The sequence below is a fragment of the Pteropus vampyrus genome, unplaced genomic scaffold, assembly GCF_000151845.1.
Source record: "Pteropus vampyrus isolate Shadow unplaced genomic scaffold, Pvam_2.0 Scaffold226, whole genome shotgun sequence".
NCBI lineage: Eukaryota > Metazoa > Chordata > Mammalia > Chiroptera > Pteropodidae > Pteropus > Pteropus vampyrus.
In genome coordinates, this window is record NW_011889007.1 from 1,469,110 (window position 1) to 1,487,409 (window position 18,300).

Below are 18,300 nucleotides of genomic sequence, written 5' to 3' on the forward strand. Positions count from 1 at the left end.
TGAAATATCATTTTCCACCCTTTCACTTTGTATTTGTCTTTGGAACTGAGATGTGTCTTCTGGAGGCAGCATATAGTTGGGTTTTATTTTTTTTTGGATCCAATTTGCAACTCTGTGCCTTGTTTTTGTTGAGTTCAGTCCGTTTACATTTAGGGTGATTATTGAAATATGAGGTTTTCTTATAGCCATTTTATCTTTTGCTTTTTGGTAGCTTGGTGTTTCCATTGCTTCCTTGTCCTTGTGTGTCTTTATTTTTTTAAATTTTGGTTGAGTTTTGTGCATTTTCTCTCTTGTCCTTCTTGTTTAATGTTCTGAATCTTTGGCGTGTGATTACCATTATGAATATCTAGAGAAGATATATATATATATATATATATATATATATATATATATATATATATATATATATATATGTATGTAATAGTAAGATGGTCAATTTTATACCACAATTGAAAAACAGCTGAACAGGATAATAAAAAATACCTCTGGATTTATTATGTTAATTAAAAAGCTATTATGTAATTTAAAAAATGTGACATCAACTATGGAGAAAGACTATAAGAAAAATGATCAGCTTTTTGATTAAATACAAAAAAAGAGAGATAAAATGAGGTCATTGAGGTAGGCTTTAATCCAACTTATAAGAAGAGGAGATTGGGACACAGACACGCACAGAGTGACAACCATGCGAGAGCACACAGGATCTACAATCCAAGGAGAGAGACCTCAGGAGAAACCGACCCTGTCAATACCTTGATCTTGGACTTCTAGCCTCCAGAACTGTGAGACAATAAATGTCTGTTGTTTAAGCCACCGAGACTATTAATTTTGTTCGGAGCCCCAGCAAATGAATACAATGAAACACATTCCATCTACCAGAAAAGCCTGTCTCTAAGCTCACAGAATATATTGCCCCTTACTTAGACTATAGACTTCTGGGGTCCCTCTCCTTCCAGAACCTTTTTCTTTCTCAGAGGCTTTGGTCTGAAGGCCATTTCTTTCTTATCCAGATTTTCAGAGACCCACTTGCCTCGAATTCTAGCATCTGTTTGCAGGGTTGGGGCGCCCGGAGGCCCTGTGTTTGGGGAGCAAATATGATGATTTATTCTTTTTCTCTCAAAGCGTCTGCACTTGCACATCCTCTTCTGGTTCTACTTCTGAGGTCTAGGGTAACAGTTCCTCTAGCTGTTTCTTCTGCCCTATGAGATGCAACGATAGCTAAAACCACGCAAGAAAGCAAGTTTCTGCAGAAATTTGCAGAAGGAGAGCAGTGCTTGCAAATACCAGGGATCTGCTCCAAGAATGGAAAGCAAATGGTTACAAGTTCATGCAATAGCAGGAAGCTGTGTAGGTTCAAAAGAGCATGGCCCAACTGCAACCATCGATGAGGAAGGACTTCCAAGAAGTATTTCTTATCAGTCAGGGTGCAGTTGAGAAACTCTACCGGTTTTGTTATTTCATTTTTATTTTTAAGAAAGTATAGATTTAGATGAGTTTCTTAGCTTTTTAAGGTCAAAGGAATTTGTCATTGTAAAATGAGGTCAGCTCTCTCTGAAAACAAATGTAAGAGACCACAGTTCAATAGAGAGACTCAAAAGGCATGTAGTTTGCTCCCTTTATGGAGCATAGAACCATTCGGTCCCTTACTGCCCAATAAAATGAGCAGAATGGTGGACACTATTTTGGAGCCAATCTTGTCAACTTTGTTGAAGTATTATTTCTGTACTACAATTGCTTTTATAGTATCAAAATTGATGGGTTGTGACCACCTCTGTCACAGTCAGGATACAGAGCATTTCCATCATCCCCCTTGATGTCCTCTAGCCCTGCTGTGATCTGTCCCTCCTCTACCCTGGCCCTGGGCAACCACGGAAAGCCCATGTCTGGTTTCCCCTGGACCACAACCTAGGCGCTGCTCCCCTTTGTCGATTTGCTTTGTATCTTTTCATTGTAATAAGTCTGCTGTGAGGACGACTGTAACTGGGGACGGTCCTAGGGGACCGTAGACTAACTACCTCTGTTTGCCATGACTCTCAGGAGCCCAGGATAACTATGAATCCTTCTGAGGAAGAAGTGGCTCTGCCCCTCATTAACTGCTTCCCTCCCAGCACCCTGTCCCTTCTCCTCAGCAGGAGGGCAGCTGCTGCCCTTCGCCACCGTCTCAAATCTCTGGTCTTCTTTCTCGATGCAGAAGAGGGTCAGGAGATCAGGAGATTCATCAGTCTCTCTTTCTTTGTCATTTGTTTTTTTATTTTCTAGGATACAACAGCCAATAAAATTCCTTTCCTGCCCTAGGACACTCGGAAGGAAATGGACATTCAAACAAGCGTAGATCATATTGAGTGTCAGTGTTGGGGGAGCACAGAGGAGGTCCATTACCCTGGAATGTGAGCCAAGGAAGGCTTCCTGGAAGGATGCATAAAATTTAAGGTGATTGCCCATGGCACACTTGGGGTCTGGCTAAGTGCTTAATGGCTGGGAGGGGTTCTTAGGCCACTCTGGAAACAGACCCTGTCACGAGGATGGTTGGGGACAGAGTTTATTGCAGGAGGGTATTTAGCAGAAAAGAGTGAGAGAAGCAGGGCAGGACAGAGATAGGAGCTCAGCATGCTCCCAGCCCTGGAGCCTGAAGATAGCACTGAATTGATCTCCTCTTGGAGCAAGGGCTGGCCTTTTGCCCCTCTGTGACCATCTGTTATTGGCCGTGGGCTGGGTCTGAGGGAGTGTGCAGCTGTTGGACTGTTCCCTGGAGAGGGAAAGCTGTGAGCTGTTAGCAGGCAATGCTCTTAGCTGCTGGGGGATGGGTGCTCCAGCTCCTAATGGGTGGCTGGACAGGGCCCACAAGAGGGTCTTCAGGTGGTCTAGGATGACTGGGGCTTTGGGGGTGGGGAGCAACGTGGCCAGAGGGTGAGACCAGAGTAAGATTAGGCAGGGTCTTCAGTGATGTTAATGAGCCTGGACTCATTAACTCCCTAAGATAATGGGGAGCCATGGGGGATTTAGAGCATGGAGGGACATGGTCAAGTTGGGTAAGACTGCCCTGGAATTCTACATTCAGTGAGATGATAAACGATGTCTGTGGGGCTCCTTCGGCCTGACTTTTTCAATCTGGAGCACACTAGATTTTCCCTTTGCTGGGAACAAAATGAGGTGGTTAGGATTCTGCAAGCAATTGTGTGTTTCTTCTACCATATTTTTTCTCCTTCGTCTCCCCTTATGCCTGTCCTTGTCCCTTCAAGATCTCTGCTGAAAAGATTTTATAGCCTTGGTCACCTCTTCTGGGTTTGAAGGCTGATTGGCATCTGTGTCCTCACTCATCAGGACCCCAGTCCCCATCTGTGGTAGATAAAATAATGAGGCTCCCCACCCCACATTGTCCACACCCTAATCCCTTGAACTTATGAATATGTGACCCTACATGGTAAAAGTGGCTTTGAAGACAGGATTAAGGATCTGGAGCTGGGGAGATGATCCGGGGTCATTTAAGTGGGTCTAAAGCAATCACAAGAGTCCTTTTAAGAGGAAGACAGAAGGATCAGAGAGAGAAAGAATGAGAGAGAGAAATACAGAGGGTGAGAACAAGAAAGGTTGACGGAGATATCTGTTATCTATCTATCTATCTATCTATCTATCTATCTATCTATCTATCTATCATCTATCAATATCTCTATCAATCATCTATCAATATCTCTATCAATCATCTATCAATTATCTATCAACTATCTATTATCTATCATCTATCTACAATTATCTAGCTATCTATCATCTATCTCTATCTATAATTTGTCATCTATCTATATCATCTGTCATCTATCTATCTATATCATTATCTAGCTATCAAGAGAATGAGAAACAGAGAGAGAGAGAGAGAGAGAGAGAGAGAGAGACTTAAAGATGCTGCACTGCTGGCTTTGCAGATGAAGGATGGGGCCCTGAGCTAAGGAATGTGGGTGCCTCTACAAGCTGGAGAAGACAATGGATTTTTCTCTAGAGCCTCCAGAAGTAATACGACCCATTGTTATCTTGATTTCAGCCCTATCAGACTCATTTGGGACTCTGATCTCCAGATCTGTAATATAATAAATTTGTGTTGCTTTAAGTCCCTAAGTTTGTGGCTTCTCCTGTGAGTAGCCATGAGTATTTAGCATAGTGGATAATAATAATAATGACAATAATAACTAAAACCATTGAACATTTAATTTATGCCAGGCAGAATTTTGTGACTTTTATCAGTTAAACCTCAAGCCCTACGAATTATTATTTTCACTTTACTGATGGGGAAAATTGCTTTTGGTGTGTTAGTTATCTCTTGCTATGTAACAAATTACTCTAAAAACTTAATGGCTTTAAACAACAATAAAAAATTTCCTATAGAGTCTAAGGGTCAGGAATCTGGAGGTGGCCTAGCTGGATTGTTCTGTATCAAGGTCTCTCATGAGGTGGCAGTGAAGCTGCTGTCCAGAGACCTCATCCCACATGCATCCTTACAACATGGTGACTGGCTCCCTTCAGCCCTGCGAATGATCCTGGAAAGAAAGAGCAAGAAGGAAGCCACAATGGCTCTTATGACCTCAAATGTCCCAGATGTCACAATCTCAGATGTGTCATGATGTCACGTTTGCCTTTTACTCTTTATTAAAAGCAAGTGACAAGTCCAGCATGCACTCAAGGAGAGAGAATTTGGATTTCCCCTCTTGAAGGGAGGAGGGTCAAAGAATCTGTGGACATATGTTGAAATTACTGAGTTGGTCTGTCTACCTTTAGGGTCCACACCCTTGGACGCATTGAGCAAGGATTCCAGAAGAAAGTACAAGTCCCGACAGTCCCTCCCGGCTGGCAATATCAGCCCACATTGTGTCCCCTCTACAATGATCCTTTAGGGCACGACTTATTGTTATGTCCATTCTACAGATGAAGAAACTGAGGCCCAGAGGGGCAAGTCACCTCCCAAGGTCATACCTCGCAGAATAGGATTCGCTCCCAGGTTTGTCTGATCCCAGGTCCTATCACCGTAATAGCCAACACGTGGAGATTTCCTGTGTGCCGGGCTCTGCTTTAGGCCTCGCACACACACCCACTCCTCAGATGTCACTCCAGTCCCACAAAGCAGATCCTACTTATTGTTGAGCCCACTCCTTGAGAAGCTACTTTCACTAGAATCCTGGTCTCAGCGTCTGCTTCTGGGGGACCCAGATGGAGGCATTCCTAGACCTCCACATGAATGCGATTGTGCATGAATGTTTGTGTGTGTGTGTGTGTGTGTGTGTGTGTGTGTATGTTGGGTTGGGGAGCTGTGAACGGGGCAGGAGTGTTGCTTTGCATGGTGGTGATGAGGGCGATGTGATTAGATACAGTGGAGAGCTGAAGGAAGATGAGATGGTTAAATCTTTAGACTTAGGCAGAGGATTCTGGATTCAAATCTCGGGTCCTCTAAGTAATCTTGGATACATCACACCTCCTCTCCAAGCCTCAATTTCCTTTTTAATTTTATTTCTACTTTATGATATTGACATGATAATGTAATTAAATTTTGTTAGCAATGTGTCTAGCATGGTGCCTGGTATATGATGGCAGAGATGGTTATTTTTGTGCGGCAGGCTGTGAAGAGGCCCTCGAGCTTGGGGCTTGCTTCATGGGGGACAGAGGGTGGAAGCTCATTTATTACTGGGTGCAAGGAAAGAAGGTGATGAGAAATGGGAGACAGATGTTGGTGGGGAGAGAAGAAAGAGAACAGAAGAGAGGAGAGAGAGAGAGAGAGAGAGAGAGACAGAGAGAGACAGAGAGAGACAGAGAGAGACAGAGAGAGACATAATGGCCCAGCAACCAGAGGAACTCCTCTGCACGGTGGAGAAAGGAGAAAACTAGGAGTTTGTCACAGTGTCCTCATTCAGTGGCAGCACAAAGGTCCGTGGTGCTCTGGCAGCAATTGAGCAACTCTGGCTCCTCCCCGCCTCGTTCCAGACACCCTCTTTATTGAAAACCCTGTGAACGAAGAAAGTTCTTCTCTTTGACAGAAACAGCACAATGTGGCATTTCAGCTTGCTCCTCTTCTGCGGTGAGTGTGAGGTGGGATGGGGGACAGTTGGGGAAGGCCTGCCCTGGAAATAGGCTGTAGGGGCAAGGGAGGGCCCCCAAGAGATCATGTCCAGCTAAGAGATCATGATTCAAGGCTGGACACTGTAGACACCTTCACTGAGGGACCTTTGACAAAAATCACTCATCTCCAGAAATTCTATCTTGTCAGGGCAGAATTTTCTTACAGTCATTCATTCGACATGTATTTCCTAAGCACCTTCAATGTGCCAGGTACTGTTCTAGGCACTGAAGACAGCACCAAACAAACAGACAAGATTCTCGCTGTCAGAGGACTGACTTCCTCGTTAGAGGGAGCAGGCAGGAAAAAAGCCACTAATGGTTACAGCAACCACCCACTTGGGCTTGATCTAAGTTCCTCTAATAGAGAACATATCCAATCTTCAAGAAATTCTTCTGATAGTGGGGTCTTTAATAGCCCCATTTTACAAAGGTGAAAACTGAGGCCAAAAAGGTAAAATCATGTGCCCAAGACCACTTAGCTAGTTAGGGGTTGAGCTAGGATTTGAAAGCAGGCAGTCTGCCCCAGAGTCTATGCGCTTCATCACTATTCTGTGTTGCCCCAAATAACACACAGACAAAAGTGTTTTGGGTAGTGTAAGTGCTATGGAAGAAGTTATAGAGTGTGACGGGGGTTAGGTTGAGGGGGAGGGCCAGGGAGGACAGTGCTGAGGCAGTGATGTTTGTGCTGAGACCTGAGCAAGGAGACGTGGGCGCCTTCCTGTCTGTTCTCTTATTTCTCTTTCTTTAGGGTCAGTTTGTCTTGACCTCGTTTATCTTGTATGCTGTGCTTCAAATACCTTGTGAGTTTTGGTCATTGGTTCCAATCTAAGAATGCGAGACCTTTTCTAAGTGACAAGGTGGGTTTTCACGGCTGTCAGACAGCGGACCTGTTTCCCGTGTTTTACGGAGGAGGAAGCAGACACAAAGATTAGTAAGACACATTGTTAGGTGAAAACACAAGTCGTGATAGAACTTTCCATGATGATGAAAATGTCCTAGGCCTGTAGTGGCCTCTAGTCCCATGAAATATGGCTACTATGACTGAGGAGAGGAATGTTCCATTTTATTTAATTTTAATAGATTTAAGTGTAAATAGCCCTACATACTTAGTAGCTACTATGTTGGAGAGCACAGTATACTGTGTATTGCACGATCATATGTGTGTTAAGACAATCATGTGAATTCATACGTTTATTTCGGTTTAATACTATCTTTCCATGATTGAATTTATGAACAGAACCTAGCCTTGAAAGATTCACTCTAAGCTTTGGATAGTGGTTACTGCTGGGTGTAAGGGTGGGGCAGGGGGAAATCTTCACTCTTAATTTTATATACTGCATCGCTAGATATTTTTTTTTACAACGAGCAATTATTACCATCTTAAACAAAGATAAAAACGAAACAAAAATGCACAGAAATGAGGGTAACCATCTGCATTGGGTTAGTTTCTGAAGAGCTCAGAAGGCCCTGATATCAGGAGACGCTCTGATAGGCTAGGTAGATGGGTAGATATGAGCTGGAGGAAGGAGGACAGTGAGGGGTCGGCGAGGTCCCAAGACCGGTTTAGCGCTAAAATGTACAAGATACCATACCTGACGGCTTTGGGTGACGACCTCATTTTCTAGGGCCAAGAGCGGGAAGGTTCAGGGGAAGGCACAGGGGCTTTGCCTCATTCGAGTTAGAGGGACAGAAGGAAGACAAAGGAATCCTACTGTCCACAGAAGCCCTGACCCTCAATTTCTCAGTGCACTTGATTCTCTCGAAATTCCTGCTTGGACTTTCTCACAAGTGTACTTTGCTTACTCAATAAAATCGCTTCTGCTTGCTACCCTTTGCCTGCTCTGTCTTCTCCAAGTGTCAGACCTCCACGCAAATCTTTGTGGGGGTTCCGAGGACTGAGCCCAGACTCACATAACACAGGAACCTGAGAGCCGGTAACAGCTCCATACAGCCCGACCCACGGGGAGCTCTGGAGTGAGTGGCACCAGAGAGGCTGACCTGCTCAGAGGCAAGGGGACAAGCTGGGCTGTTGTCCCGCTGCCCCTGTCAGTCACCGCTTCTAGGTCAGCAAAGCAGCTTGGGGGTGGGTGTGTCCACCAGGTGAAGTGGTACCAAGAGTGGCTACCATCCCTCCACTCCTGTCCTGGCAAGGCGTGAAGCACTCATGAGCTGCTGTAGGTAGATCCCTGGGAAGAGACTATGTCTTCCTCTTCACATACACGCTCCTGCTTTCATCACTCGCCACCGCCATCGCTGGCACTTAGACAAAGACGGGGACTGGCTGGGTGAGAGGGCAGCTCCTGGCTGGGTCCCAAAGGCCTCTGATGACTTTTCTTCTTTGTTTAAAGGTTGGCTGCCCTGGTTGATGCAGGCAAATTCTGGTAAGAGACTTCCCAGGATTAAAGGCAGTGACACCTTGGGCAAGTGCCTCCAGCTGTCTGTTTTGTCATCTGATCAACGGGTGTTGTGACGACCCCCACCTAATGGGGTGGTTGTGAGAATGCCACTCCATGCAGAGATCTTAAAAGCCGAGCTCTGGAATCACGCTTTCTGAGTTTGAATCTTGGTTCCAGTGCTCACCGGATTTCAGTTTCCATGAAAATGAGGCTGACAGGAGTGAGTCCTACAGGGTTTTGATGAGGGAAAAAGGAGGTAAGATACAGGCAGTGCTGAGAACAGCACTTGGAACACAGTAAGTTAAATTAGCCCCGTCCTGCTCCCTTCACCCTCCCCCTCCCCTCCCCATCGCCCTCCCCTCCCCTCCCCCACCTCTTCCTCCCCTCCTCCCTTTCTTCCACCTCCTCCCCTCCTCCTCTTCCTCTTCTCTCTCATTTCTTCCTCCTTTTTCTCCTCCTTAGAGAAACAAATTCTATGGTTCTTATCGGCTGGGCTGCCGCTGGGCCAAAGCTGGTAGCCAGTTAGGGGGCATAGCTAGGAAAATGACCAAGTGCCCTGGACTCCCTCCTGGTGTTCATCCATTCTACAACTTTACATCTACAAAAGAGTCATGACAGTTACCTTGAAGTAGGGTGGCCAACTGTTGTGGCTTGCCCCAGACCAGTGGGGATGGGTGGTTTTCTGGGACGCTGAACTTTGAGTGCTGAAACCAGGAAGGTCCTAGGAAAACTAGAATGACCTGGTCACATTACCTTGAAGCATTATCATAGGGACTGCAGAAAATGCATGAAAAGGGCCTATGAAATGGAAGTTTTAATTATATTTTAAAAAGTCTCTTTGCCTCTCTGAATCTTGTTTTCTACTTAGGTCAATTAAGTGACCATCTGTTAACTCGTTTTGCTCATGATTGAGCATCACGGGTATGATTCAGATGGACTGTTGAAGTGGCCTCTTTCCTGGTTTCCTAGCTCCTTGCCCTTCCAGCAGCCGCCAGAGGGCGCCTGTGAGCACCCGAGTCAGGTCCAGTCCCTCCTCTGCCCACAGCCCTCCGGGGCTCCCACCTCCCTTGGGGTAAAAGCCCAAGTCCTCACCACAGCCCAAAGGACCCTGGATGACCTGCCCCATCCCCTCCCTGCCCTCACCGCTCCCTCTCTGCCCCTCACTCACTCTGTTCCAGCCACACAGGCTTCCTTGTTCCTTCGACACACCAGGCATGGTCCTGCCTCAGGGCCTTTGCACATGGCACATGCTGTGCCTTCTGCCTGGAATGCTCTTGCCCTACATACATACATGGCTCCTTCCCTCATCTTTTTATGTTTCAGCTCATGTGTCATCTTCTCAGCGACTACCCTATTTTTGACATCATGTTCCTTACCCCCAGCTCTCTAGGCTATCAGCTCAGTGAAGGTGGGGAATTTTGTGTCTTGTCCTACTTCTGAATTCACCATGCCTAGAAGAGTCCTGGAATACAGTAGGTGTTTATATAGTCAGGGTTTTCTAGAACCAATAGGATGGCTATATCTGTCATCTACATCGAACCAATAGGATGGCTATATCTGTCATCTACATCTACATCTATCTATCATCTATCTGTCTGTCTGTCTGTCTATCATCTATCTATCTATCTATCTATCTATCTATCTATCTATCTATCTATCTATCTATCTACCTATCTACTATTTCTCATCTACCATCTATCTATGTATATTCATATAGAAAGATTTATTATAAGAAATTGGTTTATATGATTATGGAGAATGGCAAGTCTCAAGACCTGCAGGGTGAGGTACAAATGTCCTGAGACTGGAAAGAATCTGAGGAACTGAGCAAAGGTGAGCATGGCTGTTGGGACAGGGCAGGAAATGAGGTTGGCAGGTGCCCAGTCACAGGGAAGTGGGTGGTGATTCTGGTTTGGAGTGGACTTGAGCTATGGGAGATTGAGCTAGACGAAGGAAGTATTGGGAAGTTCAGAATTGGGAGACCGCAAGTAGTAATATGCCGGAAGTCTGCAAAGAGAAATGTTGCCTTTGTAGATGAAAGAGGAAGCCGGAAATGGAAGGAAGATACAATCTGAGGGCAGGGAAAGGAATTAAACAAGACATTCATAAGAGGCAAAAAGCCTGAATCTTCAAGACTCTAATCATGACAATTCATCTCATGTTTTTAAGGCACTTTTCACAAAGAGCTTTCCCATGATACTCCATCCTACCAATTGATGTTGGCAATGTCATTAACTCCTCTTTTTCTCCTTTGCTATCCAATCCATTAGCAAATAGTCTTCGTGTTATATTCAGAATACATCCAGAATTTCATGCTTTCCACTGCGCCCACCTGGGTAGTATCCACCATTATCACTCGCGTGGACCAGTGCAGATGCTTCCCCGCTTGTCATTCTGCCTTTGGCCCCCTGCAATTTATCTTTCCCACCAGAAGGACTATGTTAAAACTTAAGCCATGCTCTGTCTCTCCTTTGCTCTAAACTCTCCAATGGCTCCCATGTCTCTCTGATAAAAAGCGGAAATCTTACAATGGTCTAGCAGGTCCTACATAGTCTGGTCGTATTACCTCCTCTGACCCTTCCCTCATCCACTCTGCTCTAACCACTCCAGCCTGCAATCACTAGGCATCATCTTCAGAGACTTTGCACTTGCTGTTTCCTCTGCCTTAAATAGCCTCAAGCCTTTCTTCACATGTGACCTTCTCAGTGAGGTCTTTGTGACTGAACAATGACTGTGCACCAGGCACTATTCTATGCCCTTAGGACACAGCAGTAAGTAAGATGGACACAGCGCGCTGTTTCTGGGAGCTCACAGTCCACCAGGGCAGCGGACTTGAAACAACTGATTGCAAAAATTTTTCCATAGAATTTTCTTAGAAATTGCCTGAAAATCTATTCTCTTTCCATTCAGACCTACATCTCCTAGGGTAGCAGTAGTGAAAGTCATGCACTTAGGGGTTCGACTACGGTAAGTCACGTAACCTCTCTGAGCCTGTTTTCCACATCCGTACAATGGGGATGGTATCAGTTTCCTACTGCTGCTGTAACAAATGACCACAAATGTTGTGGCTTACATCAACAAAAACATTATCTTTCAGTTCTGGAGGTCACAAGTCTGAAATGGATCCCACTGGGCTGAAATCAAGGTGTCGGCAGGGCTGGTTTCTTTCTAGACGTTCTGGGGAGAATCTATTTTCTTGCGTTTTCCAGCTTCTAGAGGTCAGCTGTATTCCTTGGCTCATGTCTCCCTTCCTCCATCTTCACATCAATGCAATGGCTGGTCAAGTCTTTCTTGCATTACATTACTTTGACTCTGCCTTACCTGGCTTCATCTTTCACTTATAAAGACCCTTTTAATGACATTGGTTCCTCCTGGAAAATCCTGGATGGCCTCTCCATCTCAAGATCAGCTGATTAACAATCGTAATTCTATTTGAAAACCTGAATTCCCCCTTTCCATATAACATATTCACATGATCCAGGGATTGAGCTGTGGTCATCTTTGGAGGAGCTGTTATTCTATTGAACATAGGAATTGTAATATCCAATGAGTGTCTTCCTTAGCACCTGGGAGCTTGCTTCTACCTGTGGCTTTGTCCTCCTGGAGCTCACGGTGGGGTGGAGGAGATGATCACTGAAGAGCTAATCACATAAATAATTGAGCAGTTATAATTGTGATAAGTGTCACAAAGGAGCACAGGAAGCTATGAGGAAGTCAAGGAAGGCTTCTTGGAGGAAGCGACATTTAAGCAAGACCTGAAGAATGAATGAGTAAGAGCTGGCCAGGTAAAGCAGAGACAAAGAGAACAGCACATGCAAGGCCCTGTGGTGAGAAGGCTAGAAATGGAGACTGAAATGAGATGAGGCTTAAAGATGTGGTTGGGTCTGGTCATGGGGCTTTTTGGGTCATGCTCAGTAATTCAGACGTTAACTCTGAGTGCAACAGGGCAGGTTATGTGAAGGAATGGGGGCAGATGGTCAAATTTGCATTTAAAGATGTTTGCAGGGCATAACGGGTGTATAGGAATGTACAATCCAGAGGAAGATCTGTATCAAGCATAACTTGAGGTGGAGAGAAGTATGTAGATGTCAAATGATATTTTGGAAAGAGAATCAATGTGGCCGGAACTCATTGGCTGTGAGGGTGAGGGCTAAACAGGTAAACTGAGGTACAGAGAGGTGAAACCACCAGTCGCAGGGCTGGATCGGCTAGGATGTATCTCAAGTTCCTCCCCATACCTGCTGAATCAACATCTGATTTTCTGAGCTCCCCTGGGGATCCCAGGTGAGGCAGAGGTGACTGGTTTGGAGACTTCCCTTGGAGCAGTAAGGGCCTGGGTGAGAGTGTCTCAGGCTTCCAGGGCCCACGGATCACCTGAGAGTCTTGTTAACATGCAGTTTCTGATCCAGTAGATCTGGCGCAGGGCCCGAGAGCTTGCATTTCCATTCAACTTCCTGCCGATGCCACTGGCCCAGGGCCTGCACTTTGAGGAGGACAGCTTTAGGGTCTGCGAGGTCCTCGATGAGCACCTTTGGTGGCAGTGTCAGTGTTCAAGGACTGCTACAACAAATTAAACAGAACAGAGGTTTATCCTCCCATAGCTGTGGGGGCCAGAGGTCTAAAGTCAAGGTGCTTTCTCTAAAGGCTCTCGGGGAGAATCTCTTCTGTGCCTCTTCCAGTTTCTAGCGTTGCCGGCAATCCTTGGTGTTCCTTAGCTTGTAGATGCATCACTGCAATCTCTGCCTCCATCGTCACATGGTCTCTGCCTATGTCTCGGTACCTCTCCTCCTTTTCTTATAAGGACACCAGTCATATCAAACTAAGGGACCACCTTACTCCAGTGTGACCTCCTCTTAACTTACATCATAATGTCATCTACACTGTTTCTAAATAAGGTCACATTCTCAGGGTTTAGGACTTCGACATATCTTTGTGGGGGACGAAATTCAAGCCCCAACAATCACCTTCGCCCTCCCACACTGGCTTTCTTTGCGGCCCCACTTTGGCACTCTGACCCCAGCCCTTCCTTCTGTGTTGCCTAGGTGTGAATGAGTGCAGTGACAGCACCACATGCCCAGCTTACGCCACCTGCACCGACACTGCGGAAAGTTACTACTGCACTTGCAAACGAGGCTTCCTGTCCAGCAGCGGACTGAACCAGTTCACAGGCCCAGGCGTGGAATGCAATGGTGAGTTCACACCCCCTCAACATCCTTCGGCATTTAGTAGAAAATCATGTGGAAGCTGGTAGATGTAGGTACTTTGTCTTTTTACCCAAACACAATTCCCTCTTCCCCTTCCTTCCCTCCCCCTACCTTCCTTTCCCTTCCCCCACCTTCCTTTCTCTCTCTCTCTCTCTCTGTCTCTCTCTTTCTCTCTCTCTCTCTTTCTTTCTTTCCTTCCTTCTCCTTCCTTCCTTCCTTCCTTCCTTCCTTCCTTCCTTCCTTCCTTCCTTCCTTCCTTCTTTCCTTCCTTTCTTCCCTTCCTTCCTTCCTCCCCTTCCTTCTTCCCTCTCTCCCTCCCTCTCTTTATTTCCTTCCTTTCTTTCCATCATGAAATTCTGGTCACTGAAATTTCCAATGATTAGACACTAGCATCCAATGAAAATAAAAATAAAAATCATGCTATTTGTCAATATCCAGAAACAGGTTGTGGGCTGGATTTGACTGTGTGGCTATAGTTTGCTGAATAAGATAACTCATTCCTATCATTGTAATTCCCAGGGAGCCCCAAACATCCTTCTTTGGGCTATAGTTCATGGGTTATTCAGTGAACTCGGTAGTGCTGTTGGGCCCTGGATTTTAAATTTGGGGGTGAAATTAACATTCCCCATATATAAAATGATGGATTCTGTCCACTCTATGTCTTTGATTCCCAGTACAGTTCCCGATACATTATTTGTCAAATGAAGGAACATGTTACCTTATTCTTTATGTCAACTCCAGATTTAATCGACTTGTTATTGACTTGGGTTATTTCTAATATTTGGCAACTTCAGAGCTGGAATGAACAACCTCATGATCTTATCTTCGTGTACAGTGGCAACTCCAAGTTTCTCTTTAAGAGAGGTGCAGTTTGCTGGGAGAGAGCTATAGAAGACTTGTCTTGAAGTTTTATTTGTGCGACAAGCACATAGCAAGTGTTTATTTAGGCTGGCTTGACAGAACAGGGTTGAAGGAGACTTGGTGAGGGCCACCCATGGCACTACAACTGCACAATTCTATGGGTGCCTTAAGGAGTAAATTCCTAGAGATGGCTTTGCAAGATGTTCTTTACTGGGTAATAAACCACCTGCAAACTTAGTGCATGAAACAACAACAACCATTTATTTTTTCTCATGAACACATCTACAATTTGGGCTGAGTATGATGAGGATGGCTTGTTTCTGTTCCACACAATGTCAGTTGAGTTGCCACTTTGAAGAGGGCCCACTCACAAGGCTGGCAAGCTGGTGCTGGCTGTTGTCTGGCTGTTCTACCAGGGATCTGGGCTGGAGGTCTTAGTTCTTCTCCAGTGGGCTGTTTTGTCATGGCTGGTTGGGCTTTCTCACAGTATGGTGGCTAAGTTCTAAGAATGAGCATCTCAAGAGAACAAGGTGGAAGTGCATGACATTTTTACAACATAGCATGTTTATGACCTTGTGTCGCTTCCACTATAGTCACAAACATGCTTAGATTCAAGGGGAGGGCATAGACCCAGCTTGGTGAAAGGGGCACCAAATTCACCTTGAATGAAGGGCATATGGAATGTTACAACCAACTTTGGAAAATACTATCCTTTATACAAGATGAGACAAATTTGTAACTCTGACTCTTTCTCTGTCCAGATATAGATGAATGTTCTCTAAACTCCTCACAATGTGGCCCTAACTCAGTCTGCAAAAACATGCCGGGAAGATACAAGTGCAGCTGCTTGCCTGGCTTCTCTTCTCCCACTGGTAATAACTGGAGCCCGGGCAAGCCAGGTCATTTCTCTTGTACAGGTAATACTCACAGGTTCCGCGTGGGTCTTTGGTGGACAGCTACCATTGAGCTGGGCACATGTATTTCTAACCTTAGACAGACAGTCTTACATATGTTCACTCTCCTCCATTGCTCCTCAGACATTGATGAATGCCTCAACAGTAGGCTCTGCCCAGAGCATTCTGAGTGTGTCAGCTCTTTGGGAGGCAGCCATTGCCAGTGTCAAGATGGATTTGTCTTCATCAACTCCCTTTGTAAAGGTATGGGGCCCCTGTTCTTTATTTATGTACTTGATGAAGAATCACTTCATTTGATGATCTTATGAGGTAGGGATGATGAGCCTCATTTTAGAAATGAGAAAATTGAAGATCAGAGAGATGAAGTCACTTGCTCAAGGACGCACAGCTATTAAAGTGGAAGAACTGGGATTTGAATTCCTGTTGAGAGCCTATTACTTGAGAGTGCGGTGGTCTCTGTCTCTAGAGTGATCTTTTCCCCAGGGGACGTAGGCCATGCCCAGAAACATTTTTGGTGGTCACAACTGGCGGCGGTGGTGGGGTTATGTGTGCTACTGTCATCTAGTGGTTAGAGGCCAGAGATGCTGCTAAATACCCTACAATGCACAGAACAGTCTCTCCACAATAAAACAAATTTTGTCTGAAGGTGGGGCAAAGGTGTGATGGCCACATAATAAGAAGCTATCTTCATATAGAAGAACAATGCAGGCAACTCCATAGAACAGAAAATAATTTATGGTAGTGTAATTTACTTACAGGAAGATTGGGTCGGAGCAGAACAGATAACCCAGCAGCTTGCAGATACCAGACCCTTGTTACAGTACTTTTTAATAGCATAGCTTGAATACTAATGATTGACAAGACAAAGGGACAGAGAATACAGCAGCACCAGGGGCCATACCTCCTTGTCTTGTGATCAGTGATTGCTTATAATTGATACTATTAGCAGTTCAATATTTATCTCAGTTGTCATGCCATTCTGGCTGTTACTAACAAAAATATTTGTGGCTACATTTTAAGGACATGGAAGGTTCATGAATTAGAAGGCTTTGATATGCTTGATAAGCACAGTGAGGTTGTTCACAGCATGGAAATTAAAAAATGAAATGAAATCTAGGACATGAAATAGAGTTGGTTTTGTTCACATCTACATCTATATGAAAATGATCCCATCCCACATGTCAGTAGTTCTAAGGCAGAGAAACTCTGTCCTGGGGACACCCAAACCTTGAACTTTCTCTGAAAAGGTATTTGAATTAAGACCTGAGAGTTATCCTTGACCCTCCCACTCCTTCCCTATCAAGTCAGTCATCATACCTTGGGGAATCAACCTGCTAAATAGATCTCGAATCTCTCCATTCTTTTCCGTCTTCATGATTGTTGCATTGGCCTCTCTCTTTCTTCAGTCTTGCCCTATTGAATCCACCCTCCACACTGCAGCCAGAATATTCTCACCAAGAGACAGGACTCCATCTTCCTGAGTCTGGTACAGCTCTGTATTCTCCACATTTATTTATAGAAGATGACTTCATTAAGCAAAGCGTGGAGTGATCAAACCTCATCATATCCCCTTGGTTTGGAGTCAGAGATACTTAAAGTCATCTCTGTTTTTTTAAATCCAGGGGTCCCCAATCCCTGGGCTGCAGACTGGTACCGGTCTGTGGCCTGTTAGGAACCGGGCTGCACAGCAGGAAGTGAGCAGTGGGCAAGCGAGCGAAGCTTCGTCTGTATCTGCAGCTGCTTCCCAGTACTAGCATCACCGCCTCAGCTCCACCTCAGATCATCAGGCATTAGATTCTCAGAGGAGTGCCAAAAGGTTGGGGACCGCTGCTTTAATCCATTTGCAGCAGTTAGCCAATGTCAGTGGCTAAAAAGAACCACCATTTATTTAACTCTCAATTCCATGCCTTGGCAGTTGAGGGTGGGCTCTGCTGGTCAGTCCTTCAAGTCTCAACTGGGCTTGTTTGTGAGTCTGCGGTCAGCTTGGGGTCCACTTTGCTGATGTTGGCCAGGCTGTCTCATGTATCTGGGGATAATCCATTTCTCTTCCACTTTGTCTTTCATTTATTAGGACAGGCTAGGGCTTGTTCACATGAAGAAGTCCCAAGAATGCGCAGAAACAAACAAGCCTCTAGAGGTCTAAGTTTAGAACTGAAGCCATATCACTTCCACTGCATTCTTTTGGCCAATGCGAGTCATAGGGACAACTATGATTCAAGTGGTGGGGAAACAACTCTAAATCTTAGAGTGAGAGAGTCATGTTGCATTACACAACCCACATCCCAAGGTGTAGATACAGGGAGGAGTAAAAGATCAGGAACATTTCTGCAATCTATGATCGTTGTTTTGAAACTACCATCCTTTTGCTTACACACTGCTGTCCAGAATTTATTCTCTTGAGCATGCCTCACTGAGTGGGAGATGAGGAAGGAGGGGAGAACAGTGGTATTGGGGAGCATCAGCACTGTGTATGCCCCAAGAGCATGTAGAGTGGATCTCCTGTTCTCAGTTTCCGTCCTCAGTTCCTCATGGGCCTTGATCCTGGTTTTCATCTCCACTTACCAGATGTGGATGAATGTGCCAATCCCAGAGCTTGCCCGGAGAACACAACTTGCCATAACAGTCTTGGAAGCTATTCTTGTGTCTGCAACCCAGGATTTGAATCCAGCACTGGAAACATAAGTTTCCATGGCCCTGGAGGGACATGTAAAGGTAGGTGAAGGGGTCTGTTGGGGACTCAGGTCCAAGTCTGTCTGCAAAGACAGCAGTGGTGAGGGAGGAGTCAGGGTGAACCCAAGCTGAGTTCAAAGCCTTTATTGGCAAAGCTGA

The 18,300-nt window shown here is 45.3% G+C and overlaps 1 protein-coding gene across 1 annotated transcript in view; it reads left to right on the forward strand.

Annotated features, from left to right (window-relative positions):
• Positions 1 to 5,999: 5,999 nt before the first annotated feature.
• ADGRE1 (adhesion G protein-coupled receptor E1) overlaps positions 6,000 to 18,300 on the forward strand; it is a 60,302-nt gene continuing 48,001 nt past the window's right edge. Inside the window, 6 exon segments of the mRNA XM_011373613.2 lie at positions 6,000 to 6,055; positions 8,445 to 8,477; positions 13,535 to 13,681; positions 15,319 to 15,474; positions 15,595 to 15,714; positions 18,037 to 18,183. Of these exon segments, the coding sequence (XP_011371915.2) occupies positions 6,025 to 6,055; positions 8,445 to 8,477; positions 13,535 to 13,681; positions 15,319 to 15,474; positions 15,595 to 15,714; positions 18,037 to 18,183 (634 nt within the window). The 5' untranslated portion in view covers positions 6,000 to 6,024.